A 16,596-nucleotide genomic window follows, 5' to 3' on the forward strand; every position below is an offset into this window, starting at 1 on the left:
AGTGCAGGTGGACTTCAGGGCCTGGGGGAGCTCGGGACCTGCCGCCCACAGCTGCTGCTGAATCTGCAGTGTTTCTGTTCCGTTGACGGAAAACGATCACGATTAAAAATAAAGTGGAAATAACAAAGTGATTGGAAAGAGGTGAAACACCATCGGTCATTGGAAAAGCGATAGACTACAGTCAGTCAACAATCGGAACAATTTTGAAGGATAAAGTGAGAATAATGGAGCATGTGAAAGGCCCTGCCCGGATGAAAGCTACAATTATTACTAAGCAACACAGTGGTTTAATTATGGAAATACATATGTTTCTTAAGTGTTTTATATGCATACAAAGGTAAAATATATACTATATGCTAAGATAAATGTTTGACTGACACTAAATAATAATAATTATTATTTATTGTAAGTATCTACAAACGTTTGTACAATAAATACAATATTTATTGTAGGTATCTCTCTTTTTCCGAACCAAGTTTCCAATATCCCTTGAAAACCATGGCTCTCTCAAACTTTTAACCTTTCCTTTCAACCTAACAAGAACATAAAGATTCTGTACCCTCAAAATTTCACCTTTAAATGACCTCCATTTCTCTATTATATCTTTCCCATAAAACAAATTGTCCCAGTCCACACCTTCTAAATCCTTTCGCATCTCCTCAAAGTTAACTTTTCTCCAATCAAAAATCTCAACCCTGGGTCCAGACCTATCCTCCTCCGTAATTATATTGAAACTAATGGCATTGTGATCACTGAACCCGAAGTGCTCCCCAACACATACCTCCGTCACCTGACCTATCTCATTCCCTAAGAGGAGATCCAACATTGCAAGGATTGGAAGGTGTAGAGTCTCTGTGGGTTGAGTTAAGAAATGGCAAGGGTCAAAAGACCCTAATGACAATTGTATACAGGCCTCCAAACAGCAGCCGGGATGTGGATTACAAATAATAGCAGGAGATAGAAAAGGCATGTCAGAAAGTCTATGCCATGATAATCATTGGGGATTTTAACATTAACGTGGGTTGGGAAAATCAGGTCATTACTGGACCTCAAGAGGGAATTTGTAGAATGTCTAAGGGAAAGCTTTTCAGAACAGCTTGTTGTTGAGCCCACCAAGGGATCGACTGAGCTGGATTGAGTGTTGTGCAATAATCTGGAGGTGATAAGAGAATTTAAGGTTAAGGAACCCTCAGGGAACAGTGATCACATTGAAATTCGAGAGGGAAAAAAATAAAATCCAATGTGTCGGTATTTCAATGGAATATAGGAAATTACAATGGAACGAGAGGGGAGCAGTCCAAAGTTGACTGGAAAGGGACATTTGCAGGAAAGGCAGCAGAGCAGCAATGGCTGGAGTTTCTGTAAAAAAATGAGGGAAGTACAAGACAGATATATTCCAAATAAGAAAAAGTTTTCAAAGAGAATAAGGACATTACAGTGTCTGACAAGTGAAGTCAGAGCCAAAGTAAAAGCAAAAGGTAGGGCATACAAGGAGGCCAAAGCTCGTGGGAAGATAGAGGATTGGGAAGCTTTTAAAAACATGCAGAAGGAAATGAAGAAAGTCATTTGGAAGGAAAAGGTGAATTATGAGAGGAAGCTGGCGACTAATATCAAAGAAGATACTAAAAGTTTTTTTAAATAAATAAAGGTTAAAAGAGAGTCGAGAGTAGATATAGGACCAATAGAAAATGACGCTGGAGATATTGTAATGAGAGATGCAGAGATGGCAGAGAAATTGAAGCGTGTCAGGGAAGTGAAATTTGTGCAGTGAAAATTACGACTGAGAAGGTGCTCAAGAAGCTTAATGGTCTGAGGGTGGATAAATCTCCTGGACCTGATGGAATGCACCCTTGGGTGCTGAAGGAAGTAGCTGGAGAGATTGCAGCGGCGTTAACGAAAATCTTTCAAGAATCGACAGATTCTGGCATTGTACCGGAGGACCGGAAAATTGGAAATGTACTCCACTATTTAAGAAGAGTGGGAGGCAGCAGAAAGGAAACTATAGACCTGTTAGCCTGACATTAGTGGTTGGGAAGTTGTTGGAATTGATTGTCAGGGATGAGATTACAGAGTACCTGCAGGCACATGACAAGATAGGCTAAAGCCAGCTTGGTTTCCTGAAAGGAAAGTCCTGCCTGAGAAACGTACTGCAATTCTTTTTGGAAATTACAAGCAGGGTAGACAAAGGAGATGCAGTAGACGTGGTGTACTTGGATTTTCAGAAGGCCTTTGACAAGGTGCTGTACCTGAGGCTGCTTAGCAAGGTAAGAGCCCATGGAATTACAGGTAAGTTACTAGCATGGGTGGAGGATTGGCTGATCGGCAGAAAACAGAGAGTGGGAATAAAGGGATCTTATTCTGACTGGCTGCTGGTTACCAGTGGAGTTCCACAGGGGTTGGTGTTGGGAGCGCTGCTTTTTACAATGTATGTCAATGATTTGGACGACGGTATGAATGGATTTGTGGCTGAATTTGCTAATGATACAAAGATAGGTGGAGGAGGGGGTAGTGTTGAGGAAACAGAGAGCCTGCAGAGAGACTTAGCTAGTTAAGGGGAATGGGCAAAGAAGTGACAAATGAAATACATTGTCGGAAAATGTATGGTCATGCATTTTGGTGGAAGAAATAAACGGGCAGACTATTATTTAGATGGAGAGAGAATTCAAAATGCAGAGATGTAAAGGGACTTATGCAAGATACCCTAAAGATTATCCTCCAGGTTGAGTTGGTTGTGAAGAAGGCAAATGCAATGTTGACTTTCATTTCTTGAGGTATAGAATATAAGAGCAGGGATGTGATGTTGGGGCTCTATAAGGCACTCGTGAGACCACATGGAGTATTGTGTGCAGTTTTGGGCTCCTTATTTTAGAAAGGATATAGTGGCATTGGAGAGGGTTCAGAGAAGATTCGCGAGAATGATACCAGGAATGAAAGAGTTACTGTATGAGGAACATCTGGCAGCTGAAGTTCAGGAGAATGAGGGGGGGATCTCATAAAAACATTAAGAATGTTAAAAGGCCTGAACAGATTAGATATGGCAAAGTTATTTCCCGTGGTAGGGGATTCTAGGACAAGAGGGCATGACTTCAGGTTTGAAGGACATCTACTTAGAGCTGAGATGCGGAGAAGTTACTTTAGTCAGAGGGTGGTAAATCTGTGGAATTTGCTGCCACGCTTGGCTGTGGAGGCCAAGTCATTGGATGTATTTAAGGCAGAGATAGATAGGTTCTTGATTAGCCAGGACATCAGAGGGTATGGGGTAAAAGCAGGGGACTGGGGATGACTGGAAGAATTGGATCAGCCCATGATTGAATGGCCCTTGATGGGCGGAATGGCCAACTTCTGCTTCTATATCTTATGGTCTTATAGGTGGATTGGGAAAATTAGGTTGGTAATGGACCTCAAGAGAGTGAGTTTGTTGAATGCCTGAGAGAGAGGTTTTTAGAGCAATTTGTCATTGAGCCTTCTGGGGTTCAGATATACTGGATTGGGTGTTATGTAATGAACCGGAGGCGAATAGGGAGCTTAAGGTAAAAGAACCCTCAGGAAGCAGTGATCACAATATGATTGTGCTCAACTTGAAATTTGATAGGGAAAAAGTAAAGTCTGATGTAGCAGTATTTCAGTGGAATAAGGAAAATTACAGTGGAATGAAAAGGGAGTTGGCCAAAGTAAACTGGAAGGAGCTGTGGGCAAGGACGTCATCAGAGCAGCAATGACGTGTATTTCTGGGTAAAATCAGGAAGGTGCAGGACATGCATGTTCCAAAAATGAAGAAACTCTCAAATGGCAAAATACTACAACTGTTGCTCACAGGGGAAGTTAAAGCTATTGTAAAAGGAAAAGAAAGAGCATACAACAAAGCAAAAGTTAGTGTGAAGATAGAGGATTGGGAAGTTTTTAAAAACCTACACAGAGCAACGAAAAAAATCATTAGAAGGGAAAAGATGAAATATGAAAGCAAGCTAGCAAATAATATCAAAGAGGATAGTAAAAGTTTTTTTCAAGTATTTTGAAAACAAAAGAGAAATGAGAGTAGATAGAGGACTGCTAGAAAATGAGGCAGGAGAAATAATAACAGGGGACAAGTAGATAGCTGATGAACTAAATGAGCATTTTGTGTCAGTGTCCACTGTGGAAGACACGAGGAGTATGCCTGATGTTGTAGTGTGTGAAGGAAGAGAAGTGGGTGCAGTTACTGTTATAAGAGAGAAGGTGCTCAAAACGTTCAAAGACCTAAAGGTACATAAGTCACCTGGACCAGATAAACTGTACCCTAGGTAGCATTAGAGATTGTGGTGGCATGTTTTTTGACTTCTCCAGTGCGTTCAACACCATCCACCCTGCTCTGCTGGGGGAGAAGCTGACAGCGATGCAGGTGGATGCTCCCCTGGTGTCATGGATTCTTGATTACCTGACTGGCAGACCACAGTACGTGTGCTTGCAACACTCTGTGTCGGACAGAGTGATCAGCAGCACTGGGGCTCCACAGGGGACTGTCTTGTCTCCCTTTCTCTTCACCATTTACACCTCGGACTTCAGCTACTGCACAGAGTCTTATCATCTTCAGAAGTTTTTGGATGACTCTGCCATAGTTGGATGCATCAGCAAGGGAGATGGGGTTGAGTACAGGGCTACGGTAGGAAACTTTGTCACATGGTGTAAGCAGAATTACCTGCAGCTTAGTGTGAAAAAGACTAAGGAGCTGGTGGTAGGCCTGAGGAGAGCTAAGGTACCGGTGACCCCTGTTTCCATCCAGGGAGTCAGTGTGGACATGGTGGAGGATTACAAATACCTGGGGATACGAATTGACAATAAACTGGACTGGTCAAAGAACACTGAGGCTGTCTACAAGAAGGATCAGAGCCGTCTCTATTTCCTGAGGAGACTGGGGTCCTTTAACATCTGCCGTACAATGCTGAGGATGTTCTACGAGTCTGTGGTGGCCAGTGCTATCATGTTTGCTGTTGTGTGCTGGGGCAGCAGGCTGAGGGTAGCAGACACCAACAGAATCAACAAACTTATTCGTAAAGCCAGTGATGTTGTGGGGATGGAACTGGACTGTCTCACGGTGGTGTCTGAAAAGAGGATGCTGTCTAAGTTGCATGCCATCTTGGTCAATGTCTCCCATCCACTACATAATGTACTGGGTGGGCACAGGAGTACATTCAGCCAGAGACTCATTCCTCCAAGATGCAGCACAGAGCATCATAGGAAGTCATTCCTGCCTGTGGCCATCAAACTTTACAGCTCCTCCCTTGGAGGGTCAGACACCCTGAGCCAATAGGCTGGTCCTGAACTTATTTCATAATTTACTGGCATAATTTACATATTACTATTTAACTATTTATGGTTCTATTACTATTTATTATTTATGGTGCAACCGTAACGAAAACCAATTTCCCCCGGGATCAATAAAGTATGACTATGAAATGACCTGTCAAAAATCATTGGCCTCTGGCATCGTGCCAGAGGACTGGAAAATTGCAATTGTTACTCCACTCTTTAAGAAAAGAGGAAAGCAGCAGAAAGGAAACTATAGACCTCATTGGTTGGGAAGACGTTAGAGTCAGTTATTAAGGATGAGGTGATTGAGTACTTGGTGACACAGGACAAGATAGTACAAGTCAGCACAAGTCAGCATTGTTTCCTTCAGTAAAAATCCTGCCTGCTGAACCTGTTGGAATTCTTTGAGGAGATTACAGGTAGGATAGATAAAGGGGATGTAGTGGATGTTGGAAATTTGGACTTTCAGAAGACGTTTGACAAGGTGCCGCACATGAGGCTGCTTCCCATGGTATTACAGGAAATTTATTAATATTGTTAGGGCATTGGCTGATTGGTAGGAGGCAGCGAGTGGGAATAAGAGGATCCTTTTCTGGTTGGCTGCCAGTGACTTGTGGTGTTCCACAGGGGTCAGAGTTGGGACCAAATCTTTTTCTGTTGTATATAAATGATTTAGATGATGGAATAGATGGCTTTGTTGCCAAGTTTGCAGATGATACAAAGATTGGTGGAGGAGCAGGTAAAGTTGAGGAAACAGGTAGGATGCAGAAGGACTTGGACAGATTAGAAGAATGGGCAAGAAAGTGGTAAATGAAATACAATGTTGAAAATTCATGGTCGTGCACTTTGGTCATAGAAATAAATACGTGGAAAATTTTCTAAATGGGGAGAAGATCCAGGAAACTGAGGTGCAGAGGAACTCGGAAGTCTTTGTGCAGAACACCCTGAAGGTTAACTTGCAGGTTGAGTTGGTGGTGAGGAAAGCAAATGCCATGTCAGCATTCATTTCAAGAGGTCTCAAATACAAGAACAAGGATGTGATGCTGAGGCTGCATAAGGCACTGGTAAGGCCTCATCTTGAGTATTGTGTATACTTTTGGGCCCCTCATCTTAGAAAAGAAGTGCTGGCATTGGAAAGGGTCCAGAGGAGGTTCACAATGATGATTCTAGCAATGAAAGGGTTATCATATGAGGAAAGTTTGATGAGTCTGGGTCTGTACTGATAGAAACATAGAGAACCTACAGCACAATACAGGCCCTTCGGCCCACAATACTGTGCTGAACACGTACTTACTGAGAAATTACCTAAGGTTACCCAAAGCCCTCTATTTTTCTAAGCTCCATGTTGCTAGACTGGAGTCTCTTAAAACTCCCTATCGTATCCGCCTACAGCACCATTGCTGGCAGCCCATTCCACGCACTCACCACTCTCCGCGTAAAAAAACTTACCCCTGACAGCCCCCCTGTACCTGTTTCCAAGCACCTTAAAACTGTGCCCTCTCGAGTTAGCCATTTCAGTCCTGAGAAAAAACGTCTGGATGTCCACACGATTAATGCCTTTCATCATCTTATACACCTCTCATCCTCTGTCGTTCCAAGGAAAAAAGGCCAAATTCACTCAACCTATTCTCATGAGGCATGCTCCCCAACCCGGGCAACATCCTTGTAAATCTCCTCTGCACCCTTTCTATGGTTTCCACATCCTTCCTGTAGTGAGGCAACCAGAACTGAGCACAGTACCCCAAGTGGGGTCTGACCAGGGTCCTATATAGCTGTAACATTACCTCAATGCTCTTGAACTCAATCCCATGGTTCATGAAGGCCAGTGCACCATACGCCTTCTTAACCACAGAGTCAACCTGTGCAGCTGCTTTGAGTGTCCTATGGACTCGGACCCCAAGATCCCTCTGATCCTCCACACTGCCAAGAGTCTTACCATCAATACTATATTCTGCCATCATATTTGACCTACCAAAATGTACCAGCTCACACTTATCTGGGTTGAACTCCATCTGCCACTTCTCAGCCCAGTTTTGCATCCGATCAATGTCCTGCTGTAACCTCTGACAGCCCTCCACACTATCCACAACACCGCCAACCTTTGTGTCATCAGCAAATTTACTAGCCCAGCCCTCCACTTCTTCATCCAGGTCATTAATAAAAATCATGAAGAGCAGGGGTCCCAGAACAGATCCCTGAGGCACACCACTGGTCACCAGCCTCCATGCAGAATATGACCAGTCTACCACCACTCTTTGCCTACTGTGGGCAAGCCGGTTCTGGATCCACAAACCTTAGGTAACGACCTTCAGGTTGCTAGTCCAATGCCTTAATCACTTGGCTACGTGCCTTGTCAAATACCTTGCTGAAATCCACATACACTACATCTACTGCTCTACCTTCATCAATTTGTTTAGTCACATCCTCAAAAAAATTAAATCAGGCTCATAAGGCACGACCTGCCTTTGACAAAGCTATGCTGACGATTGCTAATTATATTATGCCTCTCCCGTCCCCATTGATGATGCAAAAATCAGCACCAGAGGCTCAGCAATCTCCTCCCTCACCTCCCACAGTAGCCTGGGGTACATCTCACGCAGTCCCTGTGACTTCTCCAACTTGATGCTTTCCAAAAGCTCCAGCACATCCTCTTTCTTAATATCTACATGTTCATGCTTTTCAGTCCGCTTTAAGTCATCCCTGCAAACTCCAAGATCCTTTTCCTGAAGCAAGGTACTCATTAAGTACTTCTGCTATCTCCTCCAGTTCCATTCATACTTTTCCACTGTCATACTTGATTGGTCCTATTCCCTCTTGACTAGATTTACAACAGCCTTTGTATACCACGGTTCCTGTACCCTACTATCCTTTCCCCCCTCATTGGAATGTACCTATGCAGTACTCCACGTAAATATCCCGTGAACATTTGCCACATTTCTTCCGTGCATTTCCCAGAGAACATCTTTTCCCAATTTATGCTTCCAAGTTCCTGCCTGATAGTCTCATATTTCCCCTTACTCCAATTAAAAGCTTTCCTAACTCGTCTGCTCCTATCCCTCTCCAGTGTTATGGTAAAGGAGATAGAATTGTGATCACTATCTCCAAAACGCTCTCCCACTAAAAGTTGATTTATACGTGTGCGTACTACCTTACACCGTAGCCTACGCAAGTGGGCTACGCCATTGTGAGCATTTATACTTGTGCATTGGTGTGTCTGCGTCTCTCTGCAATTCACTGCCAAAACGCTAGTTGGCGGTGGGGTTTCTATGCCACTGTATTGAGTTTCTTCATTTGTTTTTCCGTAAAAGTGAATATCCTCTTTCAGTTAACGAAAATAGATACTAATGTAGGTCTTTCGTATAAGGGAAATGTGTCCTCCATATTTTCGAGGGTCTGTAAAGCTTTATGGAAAGCATTGCAGCCAGAGTTCCTTCCCTGCCCTTTAGTCACCCAGTGGGAAGCTGTTGCAGCGTAGGAGGAAATGTGATGCTACCAAGCAGACCGATCATAGTTGTTTTGGTCTGCGTTGCCGCAACGCATAGTTACATTTTGGGAGAGGTGCGCGTTAGGCTACAGCATAGGGTTTACGTAGAGTACTGTGTGGTGTTTGTGGCTACGTGTATCTACAGCCTCCATTTGATGCACAAGTATAAATCGGCCTTAAGGGACCTGACACCTGACCAGGTTCATTTCCCAATACCAGATCAAGTGCAGCCTCTCCTCTTGTAGGTTTATATACATATTTTGTCAAGAAACCTTCTTGAACACACCTAACAACTCCACCCCATCTAAACCCCTCGCTCTAGGGGCATGCCAATCAAATCTGGGAAATTAAAATCTCCCACCACGACAACCCTGTTATTATTACAACTTTCCATAATCTGTCTCCCTGTCTGCTCCTCAACGTCCCTGGTGCTATTGGGTGGTCTATAAAAATCACCCAGTAGAGTTATTGACCCTTTCCTGTTCCTGACTTCCACCCTCAGAGACTTCATAGACAATTCCTCCACGTCTTCCTCCTTTTCTGCAGCCATGACACTATCTCTGATCAACAGTGCCACGCCCCCACCTCTTTTGCCTTCCTCCCTGTCCTTTATGAAACATCTAAAGCCTGGCACTCGAAGTAACCATTCCTGTCCCTGAGCCATCCAAGTCTCTGTAATGGCCACAACATCATAGCTCCAAGTACTGATACATGCTTTAAGCTCATCCGCTTTGTTCATAATACTCCTTGCATTAAAATAGACACATCTCAAAAAATCAGTCTAAGTGCGTCCCCTATCATCTGCTTATCCTCCCTCTCGCACTGTCTCCAAGCTTTCTGTATTTGTGAGCCAACTGCCTCTTCCTCCGTCACTTCTGTTTGGTTGCCACCCCCCACAATCCTAGTTCAACTCTCCCCAATAGCCTTCGCAAACCTCCCCGCCGGGAAATTGGTCCCCCCGGGATTCAAGTGCAACGTGTCCTTTTCGTACAGGTCACTTCTGCCCCAATAGAGGTCCCAATGACCCAGAAATCTGAATCCCTCCCCCTACTCCAATCCCTCAGCCATGCATTTATCCTCCACCTCATTCTATTCCGATACTCACTGTCACGTGGCACAGTCAGTAATCTCGAAATGACTACCTTTGTGGTCCTGCTTCTCAACTTTCTTCCTAACTCCCTGTAGTCTGCATGCAGGACCTCCTCCTCCTCCCAGGGTATGGCAGGCTTTGGTCCCTGTGCAGGTCAATGGGAGTAGACGTTTTAAGTGGTTCGGCACAGGCCAGATGGACCAAAGCTTTTGTTTCTGTACTGTACTTTTCTATGACTGTGTCTTTTTTTTTGAGGTGATCAAGGTGATTGAGGAAAGCAGAGTGTATTTTGTCTACATGGACTTCATTCGGATCGTTGACAAGTACCTTCATTGTAGATCGAAGAGGAAATTAAGAGCCGTAAAGCCATACAGAATAGACAATGGCCCTTTGGCCTAGCTGTTCATGCTGAGCTACTATGCTGACCTTTTTTGTTGGAACATATGGTTTCTTTGTATTCTGAAAGATCCCTTTCAGCATTTGTCACCTCATCTTGTGTAAACAGTTAGGTAACCAAATTTGCCAGTTCACATTATCTTTCTATGATTTTATATCCTCATAGAGAGAACCAAAAAAATCTGCAGATGCTGGAAATCTAAAACAAAAACACAAAATGCTAGAAATACTCAGCAGGTCAGTCAGCAGATGCAGGAAGAGAAACAGGTTGGATATTTCAAGGCAAAGAACCTTTGTCAGAACTGAGAAGCCACAGCAAAGATGGGGAAGGTGAATGTATCTGATAGGGTAAAACTGGTGGGGCTATGGAGAAAAGTTGTAGGGGTTATCTAGTAACTAAGTGAGTGGGAGTTACTAGAGGGTAAGAGCTTAAAAGAAAAATACTCTTAGTGGCCACTTTATTACGTATACCTGTATACCTGCTTGTTAATGCAAATATCTAATCAGCCTATCATGTAGAAGCAACTCAATGCATAAAAGGTTGCATAAGCTCAATGCAGATGTGGTCAAGAGGTTGAGTTGTTGTTCAGACCGAACATCAGAATGGGGAAGAAATGTAATCTAGGCAACTTTGACCATGGAATGATTGTTGGTGCCAGACGAGGTAATTTGATATCTCAGAAACTGCTGATCTCCTGGGATTTTCACACACAATATTTTCTAGATTTTACAGAGCCTGGAGTGAAAAAGAAAAATGTCCAGTTCTGTAGGTAAAAAAGCCTTTTAATGATAGAGGTCAGAAGAGAATGGCCAGACTGACCAGAGGGAGTCAGTAACTCAAATAACCATGCATTACGATAGTGAGGTACAGAAGAGCATCTTGAAGTGGATGGGCTGCAGCAGCAGAAGACCACCGGGATACCACTCCTGTACCTAATAAAGTGGCCACTGCGTGCATTTTGGAATTACTAAATAAAGAGTGAAAGGACAAGCTGGGCAGTTTAGGCTGAAAATGCCAATGTTTACCAGAGGCAAAATAAAGGCTGAGCTAATATTACAGATGGATGACTAATACAGACTGAGAAATCGTTACCAGAAACTGTAGAGTTCAATACTGAGTCCACATGCCCCGATGGATGCTTAAATGTGGTTCCTCGAGCTTATGTTGAGCCTCACTATAACAGAACAGGGGGTCACAGACTAATAGGTTGAAGCAGATGGTGAGTTAAAGTGACAGGCAGTGGGAAGCTCAGGGTTGCCCTGTGGACTGAATGCAGGTGTTCCACAAGGTGATCCCACAATCAAAAAAGAAGTGATAGGGAAAGTGCTTTGAGTGGTTGGTGATTCAGGCACTGGATGGCTGAAGTCTAAATGAAATCTGATTATCTAAAGATCGGGTGCCATGTCACAAAGTCCAGAAAGCTGCAAATGGCCATTACATGTGTGGCATGATTGAGGTATCTGCTGTCCAAAAATAGTCAGCAGAGCCAGGGATGTCAAGTGGAAGTGTCAAGTATTACAGGACATACATTTACGGAAGGACAATTCTTCAACCATATATTTCTTTAACATGAGTACCCTACACTCCATTCCATGGTTCCTGGCTGGAGTGACTTTGTCAGTGCAAGGCCCCAACGAGATGTCTTTTGTCCTGTTGTTGGCAATAGTATCTTCTTTCAACAATGCCTCCTTTGCTCAGTTCTTCACAAAACTCCATTAAAGCCTTAACTGCAGTCTGGGCATGTTAATTATTTTCTACCTGTGATTGCTACTGTCTGTCTGTATAGGTACCATATCCGATGTGGACTTTGGTGACCATGGTTTTCTTTATAGATCTATCCTTCGTCTTTAGGATGACTTCCACTTCCTCGATGTGTAGCCATCTGACTATGCTTTTGATGTACATAAACTGAGGTCTTTCTCTAGATTTGCTCCCCTCAATCTTTCCAGAGAGTATGAGTTTTTCTAGTTCATCTTTCCGCATGATGTGTCCTAGGAATCTGAGTTGCCTTTCTCTTATTGTTGGTATGAGTGATCGAACTGCTTGGGCTCTTCTGAGAACTTCTTCATTTGATGTGTGTGTGGTCCATGATATTTTTAACATTCTCCTGTAGAACGATAATTTAGCTGTTTCTAGTCTCTTTTCCATCGCTAGAGAAATGGTCCAGCATTCACTTTCATAAGTCAGGATAGAATAAGTGTAGCACTGCATTATTCTGTTTTTAGTGTACATGCTCATCTTTCTGTCTGTTAATATGGTCTTCATTTTTTGGAAAGCTTCTTTCACCATTGCTATTCTGTATTTGATATCTGTGTCGCACCTGCCATCACTTGTTATTAGGCTGCCAAGATATCTGAATTTGTTGACTTGTTTGATGTTTGTATTTCCAATCTTGATCACACATTGTGGGATATTTGTCTTTCTGAAGATGACCATGCTTCCTGTCTTCTTGGTGTTGATTGAGAGGCCTCTGCGATTACTTTCTGCTGCCACTATAGTGAGTAGTTCTTGAAGTTTTGTTTCTGAGTCAGCTATCAGTACGATGTCATCAGCACATCTGATGTTACTTATATTATGGCCTCCAATTGTGAATCCTTTGATGTCTTTGATACTTCTCAAGATATTTTCACTATACAGGTTGAATAAGTCTGGCGAAAAGACACAACCTTGCCTGATTCCTCTCATGATATTCACATACTTACTTACTTCTCCTTCTATTCTGATGAATGCTGTCTGGTCTCAATATAAGTTTCTTAAGAAACGTATATCTTTCCCATCTATGTCAAGATCTTGAAGCATTTCCAGAAAATCTTGCTGTCTGACAGTGTCAAAAGCTTTTGTATAGTCAATGAAATGTTAGTCCTGACGAGGGGTCTGGGCCCGAAACGTCATCTGTACCTCTTCCTATAGATGCTGCCTGGCCTGCTGCATTCACCAGCAATTTTTATGTGTGTTGCTTGAAATTCCAGCATCTGCAGATTTCCTCGTGTTTGCATCGGTGATTATCTGATTGTTTATTTTACACCATGATAGAAGCTTTTCTCCTCTTTCATTTCTTTCTCCCAATCCCTGGTCTCCAACAATATGGTCTCCTCTTCCCTCACCAACTTTTGCATTGAAGTTGCCCATGACTATGATGGCTTCTTGTGATTTGCATTCTTCTGGTGCTTTGTCTAGGGAGTGGTAGAAGGCATCAATTTCTTCCTCCGAACTTGCCATTGTGGGTGCATATACTTGGGTGATAGAGATGTTGTTTAGTTGTCCTTTTAGTTTGATTAGCATCATTCTGACTGAGATATACCAGTATCCTAGCAGGCTCTTCAATGTTACTTTGTCTAAGATGATTGCAACACCCTTTTCATGTTTATCTCCACCAGAGTATATCATCCTGTAGTCATTTGTTTGGAATTCTCCAGTGCCTTCCCATCTTATTTCACTCAGGCCTAGGGTGCTGACTTCTAGTCTCTTCATTTCTAATTTTACGTTTCCTCGCTTACCAGCTTGGTGCAGGGTTCGAACGTTCCAAGTAGCAATTTGCAGTCTCTTGTTTTTGCAGACAGTAGTGGTATGACGATCCGGGCTCACCTGTCTGTTTACATGATATCCCGTACCGATCGAGGTGTCCGCACTATTTGGAAGTGGGCTCCCATTTACGCTGTCGTCTTTTACATTTGTGTATGTGTTAACCATGGTTGTACTAGGGATAAAATACAAGAAGTAGCTTCCGATGCAGTGTCTTTACAAGATAGGTGACCCTGACCGTTGTCCTATTAAAAGGATCTACTGCTCAGCGTCTGAGAAGCAGGAACCATCGATTGTGTTACTCACAACTTGCCTTCTGCTTCATCCACCACCTGCATTCCGTGGCTTCACTGTAACCCAGTAGGGAGGCTAACAGGTTCTACACCTTGCCTAAGGGTGACCTGGAGGGAGCTGTGGTTAATGGTAACCTCATTACCCAAAGCACATACTCCACAGCTGGATGTACTTTATCCTCATACCCAGGAGTGATTGCTACAGTGGAAATAATATGAATCTTTTGCAGGACAGATTGCTGCTTCAGCCCTGACGATAAACTGCTGGTAACGGGGACATCTGTGCGGAAGGGACAGGGAAGCGGTAAACTACTGTTTTTCAATCGAGAAACCTTTCAGAGGCTTTATGAGATCGAGGTCACTGACGCAGTGAGTTGATCCAAATCTTTTCACTCAATAACCTGTTATTTTGAAATAAAATGTAACATTACTTCAGCAAATAAACAACAAGTAGCACCTTTAAAGGCAAAGGAATGGTGATGTTTCAGATCAAGACCCTGTGCCTCCACCCAAATCACTGACCGTCACTTTACCTCCACAGATGCTGCTCAACCTGCTGAGAACCTCCAGCAGTTTTCTTTTGTATTTGAGCTTTGTGTTTCATGTACAAGAACCCCAAACCCATTTGTGCCACAACTTTCCTGCTATGGTTCCCCACTTATGTAATCATCGCTTTTGTCATTCAACTTTTCAAAGTGAATGATACTTTATACTCTAACTTCATGTTCACTCATTTAATTGATCATGGTCTCTCTGCCCTCTGCATCCTCCTTGTAAATCATCTTCTCCTCTATTTTTTTCTGTCATCACAAGTATGCAAGTATGGCAACAGTACTCACTGTACTTTTCTGCAGATCTTTAACATATAAAACATGAACAGATAGGGGCCTGAAATGCATCTTGGTTAGGTGTTCCTAACGGAAAATGGCCTCCTTATCCCAATCAATGCTTCCCATCTATTTGTTGGGAAGAGTTGACGAGGACGATCTGGCCTTACAGCGGAAAGTTAGAGGTTGGGGCACACTGGAGTTCAGAGTCAAAGAGATACACAGCACAGAGACAGGCCAATGTAATACACACAAAAAGCTGGAGGAACTCAACAGGCAGGCAGCATCTATGGAAAAGAGTAAACAGTCGAAGTTTCAGGCCAGTACCCTTCATCAGGCCCACTAAGTCTGCTCTGACGTTTAACTATCTCATCATATTCTGACCTATCTAGAGTGAAATAATATCTTTCATTACAAGGGGGGAATCTAACTGTTCGCAACACCAAAGATTATTGCCTTGATTGGTGTTTAATACAGTTACAGTAAGACTTGCATATTCTTTGAGCTTGGGATGCAGGGTGAACTCGACAGTTGCATACAAAATTGTCTTGGTGTGCAAGTCAGTGCATTGATCCAGAGGTGATAAGAGAGCTTAAGGTTAAGGAACCCTTAGGGAACACTGATCACAATATGATCAAGTTCACATTGAAATTTCTTTGAAAGGCGGGAGGAGAAGATGGCGGCGCGACGCAGCTCGCAGCGGCCACTATGGTGGTGATGTCTGTTATTTGCCAAGTAGGGTGCCATGCACAATCCCTGATTTGATGGAGACAGACGTGAGAGCATGGAGAAACATCTGGTGAAACTTCTGAAATGCCTGCTTCGCTGCTGCTGCTACTGTGTGATCCAGAATCTCCGGAGGAGAAGGCCCCGAGTCCTCGGCTTTGCTTGTTGCTCAGCGGCCGGGGTGGGATTGAAGCGCTCAGCAGAGGATGGTGCTTGGAGAGGCTGTGTCAGAGGGGCTGGTTGGAGGCTCGAAGCTTTCGGACGGACTCAGAGTCCACTGCGGTCGGGTGCTTCCAATGGCGCTGCATCGGCAAGTTGGCGGCACTTGGAGGTTCACGGCAGGGAGGGTTTCTCCCTTCTGCCACCTGCGTGAGATGATGAGTCTATCAGGACTTTGAGACTTTTTTTTTTACCGTGCCCATGGTCTGCTCTTTATCAAATTATGGTATTGCTTTGCACTGTTGTAACTATACGTATGTGGTTTTGTCAGTTTTAGTCTTGGTTTGTCCCGTGTTTTCTTGTGATATCATTCTGGAGGAACATTATATCATTTTTTAATGCATGCATTTCTAAATGACAATAAACGAGGACTGAGTGTCCTCATAATCTAAATTTGAGAGGGAAAAAATAAAATCCAATGTGTCGGTATTTCAGTGGAATAAAGGAAATTACAATGGCATGAGAAGGGAACTGGCCGAAGTTGACTGGAAAAGGACATCTGCAGGAAAGACGGCAGAGCAGCAATGGCTGAAGTTTCTGCGAAAAATGAGGGAAGTGCAAGAAGGATATATTGCAAATAAGAAGAAATTTTCAAAGGGAAGAAGGACACTACCATGGCTGACAAGTGAAGTTAGAGCCAAAGAAAAAGCAAAAGAGAGGGCATTCAAGGAAGCCAGAGCTAGTGGGAAGATAGAGGTTTGGGGGAGCTTTTAAAAACTTGTAGAAGGAATTGAAGAAGGTCATTTGGAAAG

General features: G+C 43.3%; 1 protein-coding gene across 3 annotated transcripts in view; it reads left to right on the forward strand.

Annotated features, from left to right (window-relative positions):
• The window catches only part of LOC140197486 (WD repeat-containing protein 70), a 184,489-nt gene that overhangs the window by 144,170 nt on the left and 23,723 nt on the right, over positions 1-16,596 (forward strand). For all 3 annotated transcript variants that reach the window (XM_072257452.1, XM_072257453.1, XM_072257451.1), the window contains one exon: positions 14,303-14,441. In XM_072257452.1, the coding sequence (XP_072113553.1) occupies positions 14,303-14,441 (139 nt within the window). The remainder of the gene's footprint in view (positions 1-14,302; positions 14,442-16,596) is intronic.

This window comes from Mobula birostris, chromosome 5 (assembly GCF_030028105.1).
Source record: "Mobula birostris isolate sMobBir1 chromosome 5, sMobBir1.hap1, whole genome shotgun sequence".
In the NCBI taxonomy this organism is placed as follows: Eukaryota; Metazoa; Chordata; class Chondrichthyes; order Myliobatiformes; family Myliobatidae; genus Mobula; species Mobula birostris.